This window comes from Lepidochelys olivacea (genome assembly GCF_965140295.1).
Source record: "Lepidochelys olivacea isolate rLepOli2 genome assembly, chromosome: 1".
NCBI classification, from domain to species: Eukaryota; Metazoa; Chordata; order Testudines; family Cheloniidae; genus Lepidochelys; species Lepidochelys olivacea.
In genome coordinates, this window is record NC_140411.1 from 354,504,106 (window position 1) to 354,526,250 (window position 22,145).

At 44.6% G+C, this 22,145-nt stretch overlaps 1 protein-coding gene across 2 annotated transcripts in view; it reads right to left on the reverse strand.

Moving 5' to 3' along the window:
* SHANK3 (SH3 and multiple ankyrin repeat domains 3) overlaps positions 1-22,145 on the reverse strand; it is a gene marked incomplete at its 5' end in the record, with an annotated part of 664,505 nt that overhangs the window by 543,045 nt on the left and 99,315 nt on the right. For both annotated transcript variants that reach the window (XM_084611263.1, XM_084611264.1), the window contains one exon: positions 5,685-5,793. In XM_084611263.1, the coding sequence (XP_084467389.1) occupies positions 5,685-5,793 (109 nt within the window). The remainder of the gene's footprint in view (positions 1-5,684; positions 5,794-22,145) is intronic.

Genomic DNA, 22,145 nt, shown 5'->3' on the forward strand with positions numbered 1-22,145 from the left:
GATAGCTGCTTTTAACAACCTGAAAGGGGGTTCCACCGAGGATGGAGCTAGACTATTTTCAGTGATAGCAGATGACAGGACAAGGAGTAATGGTCTCAAGCTGCAGTGGGGAGATTTAGGTTAGATATTAGGAAAATCTTTTTCACTAGGAGGGTGGTGAAACACTGGAATGTGTTACGTAGGGAGGTGGTGGAATCTCCTTCCTTAGAAGTTTTTAAGGTCCGGCTTGACAAAGCCCTGGCTGGGATGATTTAATTGGGGATCGGTCCTGCTTTGAGCAGGGGGGTTGGACTAGATGACTTCCTGAGGTCCCTTCCAACCCTGATATTCTATGATTCTTCCCATCGGCTGAGTTTGAAGCTCAGAGCACATGGCAGAAAAGGGATATAAACCTCAAACAAATGGAACTAGGTATCTCTTTGCAGCTTGGACTCTGTGAGGCAAGGTTTTTCCAGGCATAAGCAAGACATCCCCAGCTGCTTAGCCTGGGTTTGCCCTAAAGGATATATAGAGCTTGCTGGTTATAGAAGTTTCTAATACCTTTTGAAACTTACAATAGTAACTCATTTGTGTATCTATGTTTACCTGCCTTAAACTTGTAAACAGTTCTCTGGTTTCCTTTTCATATTTAATAAATCTGTATATAAATTATTATAGGATTGGCTACAAGCATGGTCTTTGGTGTGAGATCTAAGATGCAATTGACCTGGGGTAAATAACTTGTCCTTTGGGACTGGGAGTAACCTTTGCTGTGATTCTTGGTATAAGGGACATCTCTCCTAAAGGTATGCTCACAGGGGTGGCAAAATAGATCAGACTACCAAGGGGACTGTCTCTGACTGAGGGGACATGATAACAGTTTTCAAGTACATAAAAGGTTATTACAAGGAGGCGGGAGAAAAATTGTTCTCCTTAATCACTGAGGACAGGACAAGCAATGGGCTTAAATAGCAGCAAGGGCAGTTTAGGTTGGACATTAGGAAAAAGTTCCTAAACATCAGGGAGGTTAAGCACTGGGATAAATTGCCTAGAGAGGTCGTGGAATCTCCATCACTGAAGGTTTTTTAGAGCAGGTTAGACAAACACCTCTCAGGGATGGTCTGGATAATACTTAGTCCTGTCTCAGTGCAGGGACTGGACTAGTTGACCTCTCAAGGTCCTTTTTGTTCTATGATTCAATGACTGTAGCAAGACCTTTGTCCTCAGAAGATTCCATACCTGGAACTGCCTGGATTCAAGGCATCCCAGACAGAAGTGAGATCACTTTCAACAGTCCTCAAACCTGAGCCCTGCTATCCTGAGAGGACTCCCAAACGGATGAACAATGATAGAACAGTGCTCAAAGAAGAAGAGGAGGAGGTAGAAGAACCCCACGGAAGAAGGACCAGTTGCACAAAACTGAAAACAATTATGAGCCAAATCAGTTGAAAGAAAGAGTTTAAAAAGAAAAACATGAGTGACAATTTGGAACTGTTTAAAGAACATTTCATTAGATCCCCCAAAATCCACTATCCTACAACTGAGGAAGAAGGCTACGTGGGTTAAAAAATAATCTGACTAAGACGAGAATTAAAAATTATTTATATATATATATATATATAAACAAATTGAGAAAAGGGTAACTTGATCGTGATTAATATAAATCAGAAGATAGGAAATGTAGAAAACTGGTAAAGGAATCCAAAGGACACAAGGAGAAATAAATGGCCAGCAGAGTTAAGGAAAATAAAAAGGAGTCCTAGCAATGGTCCTGGTACTTTACTAGATGGAAATGGCAGATTTGTCAATGATAATGCAGAAAAGGCAGAAGTGTACCATAAACATTTCTGCTCTATATCTGGGAAAAAGCGAGTTGATGTATTCATGACGTATAAACGATAAAATACTTTCCATTCCAGCAGCAACTTATGAGGATGTTAAACAGCAGCTACTGAAGCTACATATTTTCTAAATAAGGAGATCCAGATAACTTGCATCCAAGAGTTTTAAAAGAGCTGGCCAATGAACCCTCTGGATTGTTAATGTTGATTTTCAATAAGTTGTGAACACTGGGGAAATTCCAGAGCACTAAGGAAAAACATTTAATATTGTACCAATACTTAATAAAAGAATTAATCGGATGACTGAGGTAATCATAAGCCTGTCACCTGATGTCAATCCTGGGGGAAAATAATCGAACAGCTAATACAGGACTCGATTAATAAAAAATTAAAGCAAGGTAAAATAATTTATGCTAATCTCGATATGTTTATGAAAAATGGATCTTGTCAAACTAACTTGATTTTTTTAATAAAGCTAATAGCGTTGATGTAATATACTTAGACTTCTGTAAGGCATTTGACTTGGTATTACACAACATTTTGATTAAGAAACTAAAATACAAATTCAACATGGCACATACTAAATTGATTAAAAACTGGCTGACTGATAGGTCTCAAAATGTAATTGTTAATAGGGAATCATTTACAAGCAGGTGTGTTTCAAGGGGCATCCCACAGGGATTGGTTCTTGTCTATATACAACAAAATTTTTATCAATAACCTGGAAGAAACCATAAAGTCATCACTACTAAGGTTTGCAGATGACACACAGATTGGGGGAGTCGTAAATAATGAAGAGGACAGGTCAGTGTTATAAAGTGATCTGGATTGCTTGGTAAACTGGGCACAAGCAAACAATATATGTTTCAATATGTCCAAATGTAAAGTCATTCATCTAGGAACAAAGAATACAGGCCATGCTACAAAATGGGGGGAATCTACCTTGGGAAGCAGTGATTCTGGAAAAGAACTGGGGATCATGGTAGATTATGAACTCCCAGTGTGGTGCCATGGCCAAAGGGCTAATGTAATCTGTGGATAAATAAACAGGAGTAGTGGGTAGGAGTAAGGACATGATTTTTACCTCTTTCTATGGCACCTGTGAGACCAATAATGGAATACCGTGCCCACACTTTTAAAAGGATGTTGAGAAATTGGAAAGGGTTCAGAAAAGAGCCACAAAAAATATCCATGGGCTGAGAAAATGCCCTACAGTGAGAGACTTAAGGAAATCTTATTAGCTTGTCAAAAAGAAGACCGAGGTGACTTGATTACAGTGTCTAAGAGCCTTCATGGGGTGAAGAGCTCTTTAATCGAGCAGGAAAAGGCAGAACAAGAGCCAATGGATGGAAGCTGAAGCCAGACAAATTCAAGTTAGAAGTTAGGCACAAACTGCTGGAACAAACTCCCAAGGGAAGTGGTGGATTCTCCATCTCTTGATGTCTTCAGATTAAAATGGGATGCGTTTCTTAAACATATTCTTTAGTCGAACACAAGGTATTGAGCTCAATAGGGGGTAACTGGATGAAATGTAATGGCCTCTGACATACAGAAGGTCGGACTAGCTGATGTAATGATCCTTTCTGGCCTTAAACTCAATGAATGGACCTAGACAAATTGGAGGATTGGGCCAAAAGAAATCTGATGAGGTTTAATAAGGATAAGTGCAGGGTCCTGCACTTAGGATGGAAGAATCCAATGCACCGCTACAGACTAGGGACCGAATGGCTAGGCAGCAGTTCTGCGGAAAAGGACCTAGGGGTGACAGTGGATGAGAAGCTGGATATGAGTCAGCAGTGTGCCCTTGTTGCCAAGAAGGCCAATGGCATTTTGGGATGTATAAGTAGGGGCATAGCGAGCAGATCGAGGGATGTGATCGTTCCCCTCTATTCGACATTGGTGAGGCCTCATCTGGAGTACTGTGTCCAGTTTTGGGCCCCACACTACAAGAAGGATGTGGATAAATTGGAGAAAGTCCAGCGAAGGGCAACAAAAATGATTAGGGGACTGGAACACATGAGTTATGAGGAGAGGCTGAGGGAGCTGGGATTGTTTAGCCTGCAGAAGAGAAGAATGAGGGGGGATTTGATAGCTGCTTTCAACTACCTGAAAGGGGGTTCCAAAGAGGATGGCTCTAGACTGTTCTCAATGGTAGCAGATGACAGAACGAGGAGTAATGGTCTCAAGTTGCAGTGGGGGAGGTTTAGGTTGGATATTAGGAAAAACTTTTTCACTAAGAGGGTGGTGAAACACTGGAATGCGTTACCTAGGGAGGTGGTAGAATCTCCTTCCTTAGAGGTTTTTAAGGTCAGGCTTGACAAAGCCCTGGCTGGGATGATTTAACTGGGAATTGGTCCTGCTTCGAGCAGGGGGTTGGACTAGATGACCTTCTGGGGTCCCTTCCAACCCTGATATTCTATAATTCTATGAATGTGAACAATGGTCTAATGTCATATACCACCAAGTAATTGAATCAGCTCAGGACCCAGATTTAAAGTATGACTGTAATGAGGAAGTAGGCTGTCTTTGTACAAGAACTAGGACACTCAGTTCTGAGGCATCCCAATCAGACCTCCACCTGTTCTGAGCCCTGCACTTGCATCAACCCCATAGAGCTCGGTTATTATAGAAGCTTCTATTACTTTTTGAAATTTAAGACTGTAACTAATTTTTACATCTATGTTTACCTCCTTTAACCCTGTAAATAATTCTCCAGTTTCCTTTTCCTATTTAATAAATCTGCACACAGTTTATTACAGGATTGGCTACATGCATTGTTTTTGGTGTGAGATCTAAGGTGCAACTGACCTGGGGTAAGTGACTGGTCCTTTGGCACTGGGAGTAACCGGAATTTTGCTGTGATGCTTGGTGTAAGGGACATTTCTCACAAAGGTAGGCTCACCTGACGAGCGAGGCTCACCTGGGTGGCGAGACAGATCACAGTACCCAAGGGGACTGTCTGTGACTCCACATTAAGGCTGAGGAGTTTACCCTTGATAATTGGTTAGTGAAATTGAAATACAGCACTCACAACCAGCTTGGGGTTTGTACCCTGTTTCCTCACAGTCAGCCCTGGGATTGGTACTCACGCTCTTGTCTCTCTGCACAACAGCTTGACACACTCATTGGTTGGAAATCTGCCTAAGCCATGCAGCAGGCATGGAGCCTACTCTGTACTAAAAGTAACAAACTTCACACTGTTATTTTAATACAGAAATAAGAGCAATAACTAAACCTATCCCAGACATGCACTAAAGGACACCACAAAGGTGGGGAAAGGGTGAGAGCTCCATACTCACTACAGAAGCAGTGAGAAAAGTACTAGCTGGGACCAGTGCTGCAGCTCCTTTCACATCTTCAGTATCAAACATCTGGATCTGCCAGGGAGCATGCATCCAGCCCCAACAGTCACTGCTTTTGTGGTGGGTTCAACACACTGTTGGGGATGTATGTGGCTTCTCACATAGATGGGCAATTCCTGAAGGACTCAGAAGCCAGGAACTGTGTAATCTATCCTGAGAATACTTCTGCATCCCCATGACTGCATCATCGAGAGAACCCTTGGCTGTCCTATGTTTTCATCTAGTCTGACAATTCCAGGCCTCTGTATCTCCCAAAGACAGTCCTTTCCAGCTTAAGAAAACCAGGCTCCAACCCCCGTGAGAGAAACATAATAAAACCATATTGGGACTCTTTGCTAAAGGTCCCTGTAACTCAAAATCCAACTCCCACCTTTCCCCTAATGCCATTTGCTACCCTCTCAAGCAAACTACTACTCCCCCAAAATCCCACTGTATTGCCAAAGCAACCAGCTGCCCACAACCCTCTTCTGCCATCCCCCATCTCTGAGAAAGCTAGTCTCACCTCCAGTGTCCGGATCATGGAAGTTGGGGTCCAGTCCCTTCTCCAGCAGTCTGCAGACCTTCTCCACATTTAGCATTTGCACGTACTCCATGAACTTCTTCAGATTTGCCTGCAGCCATGACATCCCAGGAAAATACACAACACACAATGTTAACACCCTGTTACTGAAGAAAAAAAGCCACTGGGGGAAACACACCCTTCCTGGAGACCCAAGGTATACTGGAAACAACATCCACCAGAGCCACTGGGGCACATATCCACTCCCAGCACCTTAAACCAGCCAGAGGGCGTACTGCAGATGAGCTACCAGGGACACATTTCCTGCCCCAGAGACTGGAGACAGCTGAAGTGTATCATGGAAGCCAGAGCCACTGGGGCAAATAATTATCTCCCCCTGCCCTCCACCCAAGTCCCCATGACACACACCTCTACCCTCCTACTAGGTATCTTCTATTCATATACACCACAAAGAGAAACATATACAGTATATACAACTATACAACTGTGACACAGACACACAATAAACTGAAGTCTCAGCAGTTATGTGACTTTTAGCAACAACTTCTCCAGCAAGACCACACACTGCTTGAAACCTAAGGTGACATGCCAGCTTCCTGTTATGCAGCAAAGTCAAACTGATGCATGTAAAACGTATGGCAGATGGCTTTATTTGTATCTCTTGTTTACACTATGTTGTACCCAGACAACATTTTAAAGTGGTATAATCCATCTATCTGCCTCTTGAACTTAACATACTTAAATTAGACAAGATCAGGTTCCTTGAACATTAACTCTTATTGTGAGTTTTTATAACTGGAGTAGCTGTCGCTTTCACTCTCTACTTCATAACTGTGCTTTTATTATTGATGTCACTTTTTGCCGTGGGCCTCCCAAATGGGGCCTGCAATTAGACCTGTTCTCAAGGGAGTTGTCTTTTCTCAGCTGCACATAGGTCCTCCTTTTAGGATTGTGGGTTTTTTTCAATTATAATGTTTAGCAAATATATTTATTTAAGCAAATTCCACACAAATGCGTAGGATACAGAAGTTGCTGATTTGAGGAGACAGCCCCAAGCAGACAGACAGCAGATCTACATGAGCACAACAGAGCTTGAACATGCTCATTCCCCAGCGGGCTTTAGTTCAACTTCCCAGGTTTGTGTGCACAGGAATTTCTTCCTCTGAGACATGTGTTATCAAACCCTGCAATAGCCAGCTTAGATGGAACTGTGCAAGGTCTTTGAGGAAGTGCCTATCACAAAAGAAATAATATTAATAATGATCTGGCTAGTATGAGTCTCAGAAAAAAACCCTGTCTACAGCGATCAAGGAAACCATTCCAGAACTCTGCAACCAAAGACCAAAAGAGCCCTGGTGGCTCCACCAGCAATCAGCATCCCCAAACTGGAACCTTTGCTCCTTCAGCATCACCCTCCTTGCTGGAAAGATGGTGGAGGGAAGTCAGCTGGATGCATTCACCAATGCAATAAAGCTTAAAAGTGATCCAGTTTGAAGTGAATCTGCATGGGGCTTTGAACTCAGTTTAAACCAGGATCATAAGTGATTTAGCTAGTCAGTCCAGACAGGGCCAAAGGATATCAAAATATTTTTCTAAAGCTATGCTGGCACCTACAGCAAGCTCCTAAAACCAGCTGAGAACCAGCCCCAGTTCAGCATGAGAAATAAGAGTCCAGGAAAATGAGACCCTGGCAACATAATATACATCTGTTGTTGCTCTCCTTCTGTTGCAAAGTGGGAATGTTCTTTATACTTTCTCTGAAACTGTGTGGGTGCCTCAGTTTCCCCTATGCATTTCTTAAGTATATAGGTGGGGGGATAAGGGTGTGTGATTGTTGCAGAGCCCAAGAGGGCCAGTGTGATGGCATCTACACAGAGAATGGCCAACACCCTGTCTCCTGGCAACTGATGGCCTGGGCCCCTCCCCTACGAAGGTGCCGACTGAAGGTGTTGAGGAACAAAGAGATCAGGCGGTCTCCTGGCCCGGGAAAGAGACAAAGGCCAGATGAGGGGCTGGAGAGTTTCAGTTTGGAGCTGGCTGGGGAAATGGAGGGAGGGCCAGATGGACCTCTGGCCTCCCTGCCCCCCAAGATGGACCTGATTGCGGGGTCCTGGTCTCTGTACCTGCAAGCTCTGTTTTAGACCATGTTCCTGTTGTCTAATAAACCTTCTGTTTTACTGGCTGGCTGAGAGTCCCATCTGACTGCGGAGTTGGGGGGCAGGACCCTCTGGCTTCCCCAGGACCCCGCCTGAGTGGACTTGCTGTGGGAAGCGCATGGAGGGGCAGAGGATGCTGAATGCTCCGAGGTCAGACCCAGGAAGGTGGAAGCCGTGTGAGCTGTTTGCTCGGGAGACAGTCTGCTCACAGAGGAGGCTCTCCCAGAGTGTTGACTGGCTTCGTAGGGAGCAGTTCCAGAGCATCGCCCGGGGACGCCATGACACCTTCCTAACAGACACCACATCAAGCGCTGCAGCTCCGAACCTGGGGTAACATTTAAATGCCATTTACCCAATCGACCCCAGTGAGAGGCCGGGGAAGGCACGTAGAGGAGTCCGTTTTACGAGACACCAAAACCTGAAGCTTGAAGAAATCAATGTGCAAGTTCAGTTGCAGCACATTCTGATACTCTGACTGCCGCTGGCAGAGCAACAGAGCAGGGCCACAGACAAGGGCAGAGGAGAGGAATCCCTGGTTTATTAGAGAGTGCTGAACCTGACGCCTTATCACCTTACCCTCCGAGTCCAGGTCCCGCCCCAGCTTCCCTGCTTCACAAGAAGCCCCACATTGAGACATCCTCTGATATTCAGCCAAGAAAAAGCAGCCTACGGCAGCAGCTGAAACGAGCACCAAATTAAGCTGAGGAACACAGCGGCTGGCTCACTAAGACATGAGAAGCAGCTCAGAAAGCAAAGAGGATCCAGGTCATTAGGACTGGACGGTGCTGGCAAAGCTTACCAGGATATCATGTTCCTGAGTACACACAGTATGACAGAGTGAGCGGGGCTGGAGAGGAGGACATGGCACCAATTCCTGTATGCCCCAAACTTCCCCTCCTCCTAACAATGGAGGAACACCCCTCAAACCTCACAGGCTCCCCAACATCAGTGAACCATTTCCCAAACATCTCCTCACACCCCAACAGCAAAAGAGAAATAAACCCTCCCAAGCCCCTTCCCAAACATCTTCAAAAAGAAAAGGAGGACTTGTGGCACCTTAGAGACTAACCAATTTATTTGAGCATAAGCTTTCGTGAGCTCCAGCTCACTTCATCGGATGCGTTCAGTGGAAAATACAGTGGGGAGATTTATATACACACAGTCTCTAAAGTACACAAGTACTCCTTGTCTTTTTGCGAATACAGACTAACACGGCTGCTACTCTGACACCAAACATCTTCGGATATTTCCACACTGTTACAATATCCTTCCCACGCACAACTTATCCAAACTGTACTAATTTAACTCTGATCACCCAAGGCCCGCACCCTCCAATTTCAAAATATTTCAGTACCTTGCACCAGAACCATCTACCTCTTGTATACACGAATTTGCCTCTAAAGTTTCCCACTGCTGCCCACACTGGGAATGCCCCACAGAAGGAGCACTAGCAGAGAGAAGACGCCAGCCATCACAAGTTTTCTTGTCACTGTGTCGCTAATCCCTCCCCAGGCAGTCCTAAACGCAAAGTAAAAACGGCACGCACACTAGCATTTCTCCTGGTGCTTGCACCCATGGGGCTGAACTGGCGTTAACGAGAGTGGGAAATTGGGGAGAAAAAATTATGTGGCCCCAGGCAAAGGATGTGCACACACATGGTATGATTCCTCAGGAACCTAAGACTGCAATGGCCATTCTTCTGCCTCATCACACTAGAAATATACTCTCCACGCTCAGTCTCGCCTTGCTGCTGCAGCTCTGTGGGCTTCTCCTGCCCATTGAGGACATGTTATTTTGGGTTACCTTCTCCCACAGGCATTAGCAATAGCTTGCACATTTCCAGGCTCCAATCAGACTTTCTTCTTTAACACTTCATTCCACAGGATGGCAGCACACACACAAAAACAGGGCAACAACCCTCCCATTGGAAGCCAGTAATCTTCCACACAGCTGTCTCTTTGTACTCTTCCTGGAGTCTTTGGGAACACAAGAGTGTCTCTTCACTGTGTCTCTTTCCTCTCTAGTCCCAAACAGCTTGAGTCTGCTCTAGTTTCTCCTCACAGGCAGACTTGATTCTTAAATATTAATAAAAAGAAAAGGAGGACTTGTGGCACCTTAGAGACTAACACATTTATTTGCGCATAAGCTTTCGTGAGCTACAGCTCACTTCATCGGATGTAGCTCACGAAAGCTTATGTTCAAATACATTTGTTCGTCTCTAAGGTGCCACAAGTACTCCTTTTCTTTTTGTGAATACAGACTAACACGGCTGCTACTCTGAAACCTTAAATATTAATGAGAACATGCCAGATGCATGTTCTTTAATGTCTGGCAAAGGACCCCCATACACCCTTCCAAACCCTTTCCCTCTGCTTTCTTCTCCCTCTCTCTTTCAACCTGCAACCCCATCCAGCTAAGAAGGCTATCACTACAGACCAGAGCTGAAATCCTGCTGCACGGAAGTCCTATGGGAAGACAAAACTCCCATTCATTTCAGTGGTGAAAGATTTCGCCCCAGGATTCTGCATGATGCAATTTCATCAAACGACAGTTTAATATTCACTTTCATCTTAATGTTGATACACTAAAAACGAGGGTCTCGCTCCCACCCACTGACCGCAGCAGGATCCAGAACCCAGCACGCTAGTACTGGATCTAGAATCCTGTGCTCTGAGCACAGCAGGATCGAGAGGCAAGCATGATAGTGCTGGATTCGTGCACTTCCATCCATTCTCCTGTTCACAGTCTAGACTCCAACAATTCCATCATCCCTCTCACTCCCTTTGTTCCCTGATTCTGTTCCCCACCTCAACTACCAGACAATCTCCATGTCATCCTTCAAATCCCTCCTCAGAACCCACCTCTTTCTATAATCCCAGAAGTGTGCCTCTAATTCACTATGAACAAGTAAAAATTTTAGTGTTTCAGTAAACCATGGTGCTAACGTGATGCATACTGTACCATCCCCATTGCCTGTTTGCTTCTTCCTCTACTCCTGGGTCTATATTTTGTCTGTACGTTGTCCATTCAGACTGCATGTGCCTCCAGGCATAGACTTGTCTTACTCTACCCCTGTAAAGTACCTTCCATGTACTGGGTGCTAATATATTATGGGTTTTTATTTTCACTCTGGCCACACTCTGGGTTTTTTCCAAAAACAAAACACAACACACGGTTCCTGCACAAAGAGTTTCCAATCTAAATGCTGACGTGAGGTGAAGAGAAGGTGACATGCCTTAGGGAAGGGGAGGGCAGGGTCATAACAATATCAGCACAAAGGGATGCAGGTGCCTAAACGGACTATCTTGGTGGTCTAATTAAAGTTTGATTTGTTAATACAGTAACAGTGGTCACTGACTCATCAGATAATAAACCCTCCCTCACTTCGCAGAGAAGAATTCATGCCGTACGACGCTCGCTACAACACAGACAGCCACCAGGTGCAGAGGTTTCAGAGGAGCAGCCGTGCTGGTCTGTATTCGCAAAAAGAAGAGGAGGACTTGTGGCACCTTAGAGACTAACCAATTTATTTGAGCATAAGCTTTCGTGAGCTAGAGCTCACTTCATCGGATGCATTCAGTGGAAAATACAGTGAGGAGATTTATATACACAGAGAACATGAAAAAATGGGTGTTATCATATACACTGTAAGGAGAGTGATCACTTAAGATGAGCTATTACCAGCAGGAGAGCGGAGGGGGAGGCGGGGGGAGGGGAGAAGAAAATCTTTTGTAGTGATAATCAAGGTGGGCCATTTCCAACAGTTAACAAGAACGTCTGAGGAACAGTGGGGTGGGGGTGGGAATAAACATGAGAAAATAGTTTTACTTTGTGTAATGACTCATCCACTCCCAGTCTCTATTCAAGACTAATTTGAGAGGGAGCAGCTCACTAGTGACATGTTAAAGGTAAGAATTGTTAAGATATAGGAAAACGCTAGCTCCTTTCAGACCCTCACCACAGGCTGCAAATTCTCAGCGGCAGAAGGATTCTTCTCTGATTGCATGGTGTCCTGTGTTTGGAACAAAAAGTGCAAGAACTTTTCACCAGACTCCTGCTGCGGAGCTTAAAGTGCAGCATGAACTGGGGTTTTGAGGTTCATGATACCATTACACCCACTTTTTTTCCTGAATAACTTTGAGATCTGTGCTGGCAACCTTCAGAGCACAGATCAAGATTATCCAGTTTTAACTGGGACAACATATGTCTTGAGAAACCTCTCTCTTCTGAGTAACCTGTTTCTTTTCTACTGAGGAAAGTAAAAAAGATCCAAGAAGTGAACATAGCTGTTTTTTCCTAAGGTGTATCCTGTCACATTGGTCAGGAGTTGGGCCGGGTCAGATACCTGGAGATCAGAGCCCGAGACATGCCAGAGGACAAACCAGGAGGCAGGCAGGGTCAGGTTACCAGCAGATCAGCAGCAGGCAATAGGAGCAGGTATTCCAAGGAAAGGAGTCTGAAGCAGGATGAACCCCGTTGCATGGACAAAATTCTGTTCCTGTGCTGGGTTTAAATAGGAGCTGTGAACCAATCAGGACCTCCAGCATTCCGGCAATCAGCTCCCAGTACTGGAGTCCTCTGTCAGAGTTCAACTCCTATTCCGACAACACGTTGGGGAGTACTAGATCATAGAATCATAGAATATCAGGGTTGGAAGGGACCCCAGAAGGTCATCTAGTCCAACCCCCAAAGCACTACTAGCTCCAAAGCACCTATGTGGCCCAGGGTTCAAGACCCCGAGTCCCTGACACATGTTCTATCAGCAGTCACTAGCTGTAATCTGGGAGAATCCGTGCTTGCTAAATATAAATGTGGGCAGGGTCTGCTGCTGGCCTAGATGGGGAGAGAGCAGGCTGTGTGGGCCAAGACAAGAAGCAGAGGGACAGGGAAGGATTCAAAGCGAATCATTCTGTTGTCGTCACACATAAAAATACACGTGTTTTTATTAATAAGACACTCAACAGAAAACAGGGAAATCATTCTTAGCACTCATCTGCTGCTTCACTGGAGAGACAGACTGCACACACCGGGCACTACAGCACTCTGAGCTGCTCTGCCAAGTGATTCTTCAATGCAGCTACATGTAACCCCAATTTACTCTCAGAAGTGTTGCTGTTCTAGCATTAATTTTGCAAGTAAAGAATTAAATCCCTCAGATCCTTGGCTCTCTGCTCTGTGAGCCCAGGTCTGCTTCCTAATTGGACTGGGAGTCTTCATGGTTAGAAGAGCTGGCTCATGAAATACTAGTAGTAGGAAACCATTGGAAAGTTACAATTTCCATTAGAAAGCAAGAAAGGAATTGGTGAGGGAAGAAGCTGCAGTGCTGCTGGGCAAGGGAACAGCACTGGGGCTTTAGATCATGCCGAAGACATTTATTTACTGTGACAAAATTTCCTGCTCTACCTTGGTGGGTCTTGCGCTTATTGGCGGATTTGCTCGCCTTGGAGCTTCACGGCAGCCCTCAGCTTGGCCATTTTTCTAAACTCACAGTCCAGGTCGACGACTCCTCCTGTGTCTGACCAAGAGTTGGGAGGATTTGGGGGGAACCCGGGCCTGTCCTCTACTCCAGGTTCCAGCCCAGGGCCCTGTGGAATGCAGCTGTCTAGAGTGCCCCCTGGAACAGCTGTGCGACAGCTACAACTCCCTGGGCTACTTCCCCATGGCCTCCTCCCAACACCTTCCTTATCCTCACCACAGGACCTTCCTCCTGATGTCTGATAATGCTTGTACACCTCAGTCCTCCAACAGTCCTCGCTCTCAGCTCTTAGTGCCTCTTGCTCCCAGCTCCTCACATGCACACGACAAACTGAAGTGAGCTCCTTTTTAAACCCAGGTGCCCTCATTAGCCTGCCTTAATTGATTCTAGCAGCTTCTTGATTGGCTGCAGGTGTTCTAATCAGCCTGTCTTAATTGTCTCCAGAAGGTTCCTGATTGTTCTGGAACCTTCCCTGTTACCTTACCCAGGGAAAAGGGACCTACTTAACCTGGGGCTAATATATCTGCCTTCTATTACTCTCCTATAGCCATCTGGCCCAACCCTTTCACAATATATAATTTTCTCTCTGTAGGAGGGTTTGGTCATTACCAGAGGAGAAGAGATGTTATATAACCAAAATTGTGTTCAACGGTAAAAGGCAATTTAAAATCATAATAAAATTTCAGCTGCTGTGGCAAAAAAAAAAAAAAAAAAAAAAACCTTCCCTGTTACCTTACCCAGGGAAAAGGGACCTACTTAACCTGGGGCTAATATATCTGCCTTCTATTACTCTCCTATAGCCATCTGGCCCAACCCTTTCACAATATATAATTTTCTCTCTGTAGGAGGGTTTGGTCATTACCAGAGGAGAAGAGATGTTATATAACCAAAATTGTGTTCAACGGTAAAAGGCAATTTAAAATCATAATAAAATTTCAGCTGCTGTGGCAAAAAAAAAAAAAAAAAAAAAAAAAAAAAAACCTTCCCTGTTACCTTACCCAGGGAAAAGGGACCTACTTAGCCTACTTCTATTACTCTCCTATAGCCATCTGGCCCGACCCTGTCACATTACTTACATAGTAATTTGAAAAAAGATGCAGGAGTGAGCGTAACAAAGAACAGGGATGAGGGTTACAATATGAAGATCACTTAGAATCATAGAATATCAGGGTTGGAAGGGACCTCAGGAGGTCATCTAGTCCAACCCTCTGCTCAAAGCAGGACCAATCCCCAATTAAATCATCCCCGGCAGGGTTTTGTCAAGCCTGACCTTAAAAACACTTGATTGCACAGTTTAGTCACTCAGCTTGCTGGTTCAGAACCATTTGATTATTGACAGTTACTCAACATTCCCCATTACAAGACCCTTTTTTCAGTTACTTATATCTTCGCCACCTTTACCCATTTGGAGTGAAGTTTTCCATGACAGGTGCCTGCCTCAAGCTGAATTGGGTGTGTGTGTGTGGTGGGGGTTGGGTTTCAGCTAAAACAAACCAGTTGTTTCTGAGAATGATGTTGGGGGAAAATATATAGTTTTAGCCATGTTAAAAAAGCCTCTTACAATCGTTTCTCTGAGAACATCCACCAGCCCCATGCTTTGGCGCAAACACATGAAATTTGGGGTGGTTTTTGCGTCAAGGATGTGCCTCTTGCCGTCTCCAAGAAAACTCACCAAAGTGTGCCCAAGTTATAAGCCTCTGAAAAAATCACAATTTGCACAGTCTCAGTAGAAATTTGTTAGTTTGGCAGCTAAATTCTCTGAAGATTTTGCCTGCATTGAGCATGCTCCATCCCCTCACAACTCCTAAGTGCTGACCTTGGGTGGAGGGGCGGAGATGGACTTTCCAGGCAATTGCTGGTCCAGGCCACTCTGGGCTGCTATAGCACTGGGCACAGAATTGAGAGCAGAAGTCTGTCTTTCCTCTGTGCTCCCTCTGCTAGCATCAGGCAGGGGGGAGAAGGAAAGAAGCAGCCTGATTCTAAAGCAGACAGATGAGAACAGGGGAGCTTGGAGGAGGGGAAGGGGAGGAGCAGAGGGGGACAGAATATAGGGGATGGGGGTAGGAATAAAGGAGGAGAGAGGCAGGAGAAAAGGGAGGGGGAGCAGGGCAGGAGCTAGGGATAGGGAGGATAGGAGTGGCAGGGAAAATGGGAAAGAGCTGGGCAGGGAGTGAAGACAGGAACTGAGGGCAGCTGGAGGAAGAATCAGGCATGGAGTGAACAGGGGCAGGATGTGGGACAGGAGCAGCCTGATAGGGAGAACCTGGGGATGAACAGGGACAGAGGGCTTGTAGCCACTAGAGAACGCTCCCCTACCAAAGGCTCTAGTGCATTCAGTTTTTCTTGAGTTTCAGCATTCCTTTGATGTCTAGCAAATAGCTAGGAAACTGGCAAAATGTCTCTCAGTGGCCAGTGGTGAATTAATGATTTTGCCGCCCCTAGGCCCTGAAATAATTGCCGCCCCCACCCCCCATATGAACTTTTTTTCCTTTTTTTTACAAATTCATTTTAACTAAAATGAATTTAAATATCATTAAAATAAATGAACATTTACAAGTTTTATTATAAAGAAAATTACAAGTACAGTGGACCCTCACTTGAACGCACGTCTGTATAGCGCGATTTCACTTATAGCGCGGGACCGCACATGGATCCAAAACCCCGCGTTGAAGCGGGGGTCTGGTGTATAACAAATATTTATTTTTTATTTTATGTAAATACAATAAAAGAAATAAAAGTATGTGAGTAGTAAGTAATTACATTTGTTTACGCCTACACCTTTGAGTGGCAAACTTATTAATTAATTCTGTATAATCTAGAGAAGTTGTTAGATCCTTTTCAATTGTCAGGAGAGAAAGGTATTTACTTTTTCTTCATTGAGATTAGCCCTCAAATAGTTTTTCACCTTTTTTATGCCGAAAATGATCGTTCCGCTGAACAGTTTATAGCAGGTGTGCAAACGAACATTCGGAAGGCAATATCAATATTTGGATATACTGAATGAATGTTTCAATTTCCAAGAAGGCTGCAATATCTTAAAATTGACTTCTTTTCATTTTCAGGAATTTCTACACCTTCCAAATATGATCGAAAATGTAGACACTCATTCACAAATGATTCTTCCAAAACTCCTTGGTAGCATAGCTGTAATTTTTTAGCGTGAACTGTTATATCTGTTGTTGAAGTATTGGTAATGTTACAGAGAAACTGAAATCTTCCATAAATTTCTTGATACGCATTACTTCTGCGTTTTAATTCGGAGCATACAAGGTCTAGTATTGTTAAAAAGGTATCTACTTTAAATTTATCTCTACCACACATTTCCACTTCAACTTCACATGTCTCATCAGATTGAAGTTTACACTTTCTTTTTCGCCTTGGGTCAAATTCGTTGTCTTCAATTTCAGATTTTTCTTTCGCTGTCTCTTCGTACGTATCAAACAAGTCCCATATAGAGTAAATGCATCCTATTAGTGAGTTGTGGAGTTCTACAACTGTCTGTATATCAGTATAAACATTTTGCAGTTTTGGGCTAGTTATGTGAAATCTTTCCAAGAGTGAGCTCCAAAATACAGCCATAAAAGCTGCCTCAAGTCGATGGAGTTTTCGCTGCAGGCCTGTAGCTTCATTACGAGTAACAGGTTTCTCAGTAGTATCTTCCTTTATTGTATTTAAGGCTTTAATTATAGCATTCCAGTTTTCACTCAAATTATGACAAGCTTCCACTCGAGATGACCATCGAGTCTTAGAAAGTCTTTTTTATTACTTTACTGCCTGGCTTCAAATTAGATAGTAAAATCTCTCACCGGTGAGTAGAGGCAGAAAAAAATGAATAAAGATGTTGGACAGTTGAGAAAAATGAACATGCTTCTTGACAACTTTTCGCTGCACATACTCCAACCAGATTTAAAGAATGTGCAGAGCAAGGCACATACACAGCAAAAGGATTTATATTCTTTATTCTTGCTTGCAACCCGCTATATACACCAGACACATTAGTGGCATTGTCATACGACTGGCCACGGCAGTCTGCGATATCTAATCCATTACAATTCAAAGTTGAAAGTACAGCATCAGCTAACTGTTCTGATTTGTGGCTAGTATTTGGTAAAAAACAAAGAAACCGGTCTACATCATCATTTACATATCTCAGTATAAAAGCCAATTAATCAACATGAGAGATGTCGAGGGGGGATTTGATAGCTGCTTTCAACTACCTGAAAGGGGGTTCCAAAGAGGATGGCTCTAGACTGTTCTCAATGGTAGCAGATGACAGAACGAGGAGTAATGGTCTCAAGTTGCAGTGGGGGAGGTTTAGATTGGCTATTAGGAAAAACTTTTTCACTAAGAGGGTGGTGAAACACTGGAATGCGTTACCTAGGGAGGTGGTAGAATCTCCTTCCTTAGAGGTTTTTAAGGTCAGGCTTGACAAAGCCCTGGCTGGGATGATTTAACTGGGAATTGGTCCTGCTTTGAGCAGGGGGTTGGACTAGATGACCTTCTGGGGTCCCTTCCAACCCTGATATTCTATGATTCTATGTCAGGAGTTGAGTCAAAACTTATCGAGAAATAATTTGTCTTCTTTCACTTCTTTAATAATATTTGAGATCACATTTGAAGCCATCAATTTTATAAATTCATTATATATATAGGATGAAAGATACGTTACCTCGACCTTCATTTCCGTAACGTGCAATGTGATTTGCTAGAAATGGATCAAATTCTGCGACAAGCTCAAGGGCCATCATGTAATTGCCATTATAAGGTGATCCAAATTTTTCCACCTTACCTCCAAATGCAAGTCTTCTGCTTGACAGTTTCTTTACCACTGCTACAATCCTCTTCAACACATTTCTCCAATAAATAATGTCTTCTTCCATTTGAAATTTGTATAAATTCTTCTGGATATCTTGTCTCTCTTCACCATTGTCAGTACACATGTTTTACGTTCAGTCGAATTTTCATGTTCACGTAGTCGAGCTGATATGTTTTTCCAGTCATGGTATCCACTCGTCGCCAGACTTGAGATCCCTCCAAATAATCGACATGGGGCACAAAACACGGCTCCTTTGCTCTCTGAATATACAAGATATTACTGTAGCTTTACTTCACTGTTTAAAAGATGTTGTTCAAACACATTTTTTGTTTGAACACACATTTTATCAGTATATTGTCTTTCTGAGTTAGTAAAATCACTATCAATATTTTGTTTAATATCATGTGTTGATAAATACTCAATTGTAGCATCATTCAACATCCATTGGGCCAGGTCATCACTTATGGTAGATATTTCAATGTCAGATTGACATAATTCGCAAATTTCTGCAGTATTGTCAAAGATATCCAGATCAACATGATTCCCGGTAGTCTCTGATATGCTAGTATTTGGAGCATTTTCTTCAACACTAACCGCAGCCGGAATTTCTTCCTTAGTTTCACTATGTACTTTAATCACATCAATATTTCCAATAACACCACCAATATTTTCACTTTTAACTTCACTACTGCTTTCAAGTATTTTTTCTGTCTCACTGTCGGCACTAACTGATACAACAAAGGAATCCAGTTTGCGCATTTTTGCTATCATTTAATTTTCCCTTTCTTTCTTTTGTATAGCATTTTTTTTTAACTAAGAACTGCTTAATTTCTTCCTTCCGGTCATATTGTTAATGCTTAGGATGGTCACGAGCATGTTCTTTACTAAATCGCATTGCATCGCGGCGCACTGTCGTGGGTGGTTTCAATATGCGCTATGATTGGTAGAATTGCGGCGTGCGTCACTGATGTCACGATTACAAAAATGCTGCTATTAAAAATTTGCCGCCCCTGCAAATTTGTCGGCCTAGGCGATAATATGCCGCTGTCAGTGGCAGGTCCACAGAGACGATAACAATGTGCTTCTGCTACTCAGTTACTCTGTTAGCTAGAGTGGTAGAGACCTGTGCTGTGCCTGCAAAGATCGCCATCCAGCTCATCGCCCAAGTGGAGGGTCAGTATGGCTTCATCTGGTGCATTTTTTATTTTAAAATTTGACTTTTAAAAATATAAAACAAAAATTGCATCCAAGGAAACTACATTAAAAGTCCAGCACTCAAAAGTTAGGAAATGCCAGAATTCAGGTTGCTCGGGCAGATGTTTGTAAGAGAAATAACCTCCATTTCTGTGTGTGTTCCACATGTGGGATGCAAGCCAGTTTGTAGCCAGAATCCCAGTTAGAAATCCTCTGAGACGATATAGCTTGACAACAGGATCTCTCTGCTATTGCGAAGAAGAGTCTTGGAGACTTCCTGATGTGTTTGATTGTTTGCAGGTAAAAGGCCACTGTATGCCTCAGGTCGAGGGAGTGAAGTCTCTTCAGACAAAGTGTGGGTTCTGAGAAAAGAACAGGCAAGTGAATACACTGGTTAAGGTGGAATTCGGAGATCGCCTTGGGTAGAAATTTAGGTTGAAGGCAAAGGGATACTTTGTCCTTGTGAAATACCCTAAAGGAGGGGTCCTTCATGAGGCCTGGCTGAAGTGATGGCCACTAGAAATGCCACCATCATGGATAGGTGGGACATGGAACATGTCGCTAAGGGTTCAAACGGAGGACCAACAAGTTTTGAGAACACAAGGTTACCCTTGTTGACCCTTGCGCAATAGGGATTCTGCTTCCTGATGAAGCACCACCTCATGAGAGTGGTCCCCAAAGGGGGACCAAGAAGTGCGTTTGTGAGGAGGGAGGGAGAGGAATTCTTTGCAGCATCCCTGATGGACAATCTCCAAGACCCAACTGTCCGTTGTGATTAGTTCCCAGTTGCGGGTGAACAGAGTGAGACGGCCTCCAAAGGTGACAGAAGAAGGGGCAGGTAGCATCAGAGATGGCAAATAGGTCTCAACTAAAACGTCAAAAGTGGTTGCTAGCAGTGGGCTGGGAATGGGTCACTGATGTGGTAGTAGAGGAGGCAAAAAAAAAGGGTCTCAGTCTTCTTTTTGCTTATGCGGAGGCTCAGCAGGATACTGGTAGTAGAACAAAGGAGGAGGAGGCGGACAAGTAGGCTGTCTTGGTTGAAAGGTTTGCCTTTGGTGCATCCTCCTTGGGACTGGTGTGTAGATCCACAGGGAGCAAAGGTTTCAGAGTAGCAGCCGTGTTAGTCTGTATCCGCAAAAAGAAAAGGAGGACTTGTGGCACCTTAGAGACTAACAAATTTATTTGAGCATAAGTTTTCGTGAGCTACAGCTCACTTCATCAGATGCATGGGTAGACTTTGATGACTCCCTCCACTCGTTAAAGGATTCAGTCTTCTCATTAAAGTTGCTGGACTCATCAAAGAGAAGGTCTTCGTGTAGTGGGGCAGCTGCCCCACTCCCGCAGAACAGGGGTTGAAAGCAGCCATAGAGAGTGCTGCAGCTGGGAAAAGCAGCCAAGTTAGGCCAGAGCTGGCCCTACAAAAGGGCTGTGAGCCAGGAGCTGAGAGAGTCTCTCTCTAGCTGTGGAGAGAGAAGGAGCTGGCTGTCTGGAAGAAAAGGGTACCTGGAGTGGAGCAGGGCTGGGGAAAGGCCAGAGGAGCTAGGAAGCTCCAGCCTGGCAACTCCCCAGGCTGAGGCCTTGCTAAAGGCCAAAGAAAGTACTGGGGTTGCAGAGGTACAGTCTGGGGTTAGGCAGAGGCAACTGGTCCAAACCCCCTTGCCAGTAATGAGTGGTTTACAGACTGCAGTCTGCCTCAGTGAGCGGGGGCTAGATGATGACTGGCAGTAGCCACTAAGGCAAGGTGGGGTAGAGGGTTGGGGGTTCCCCTGGGAGGGGAAACCCAGACTGTGGGTTACTGCTGGGGGCAGAACCCCAGGGTAAAGGGCACCAGGATCTGGGGGGAGACATGGGGCCTGATTCAAGCGAGACATTGGCCAGCAGAGGGTGCTCCAGAGCTGGTGAAGTGCTAATTCCCAAGACGACCAGCTGGAGGTGCCGTGCCGGTGAGTCATTGCTTCGCTACACTTGGATACTGTTTTGCACCTCCCTGGGGAAGTCCAAGGATTGCAAACACAAATCCCACCTCATTACAATACCCATGGCCAAACTTCTGGATGCTGTATCTGCTGCATCAACTGCAGCCTGAAGAGCCATTTTTGCCAACAGTCTGTCCTCCTCTAAACGGGAAAGGAACTGGGTACTGTCCTCAGCAGAGAGTTTGTCCTAAGAGGCCGCCAGCCTGAAGTAGTTATTAACGTCCTCCTTGGATAGCAGGGCCTGGTAACTGGCAATGAGGAATTGCAACCTGCAGAGGAGAAGACTTTTCTCCCCTGAGGTCGAGTCTCTTGGAGCCCTTGTCTGATGAGGTAGGCCTCAGGTACTGCAACCTATTTCGTTCCATAGCAGCCTGTACCACTAGGGAGCTTGGTGAGAGAAGAGAAATTCAGCTCCCTTTGCTAGAACAAAACAGCACTTCTCAGTCCTCTGAGGTGTGGGGGCACAGGACGCTGCGGTGTGCCAGACCCATCTCACCAGTTCCATTATGGCCTCATTAACTGAGAGGGCTACCTTACTTGGGCCCTGAGGCTGCAGAATGTCCAACAGTCAATGGTGTGGGTCTTGGATTTCCTCCAGAGATATAAGGAGATCGTTAGCCACTCTTCGTAATATGTCCTAGTATTGCTTGTAGTCATCTGGTGGGGATGGGGAGGAAGGACAGACTGTCTCATCTGGGAAAGAGGAGGCAATTCCCATCAGAATCGTTGGTACCTGCAGTTCCAGTTCAACATCCACCTCATCCTCAGACACTGATGGAACAGGCTGTTGACATATGGGAGAAGAATGGGAGAGACTCCTGGGAG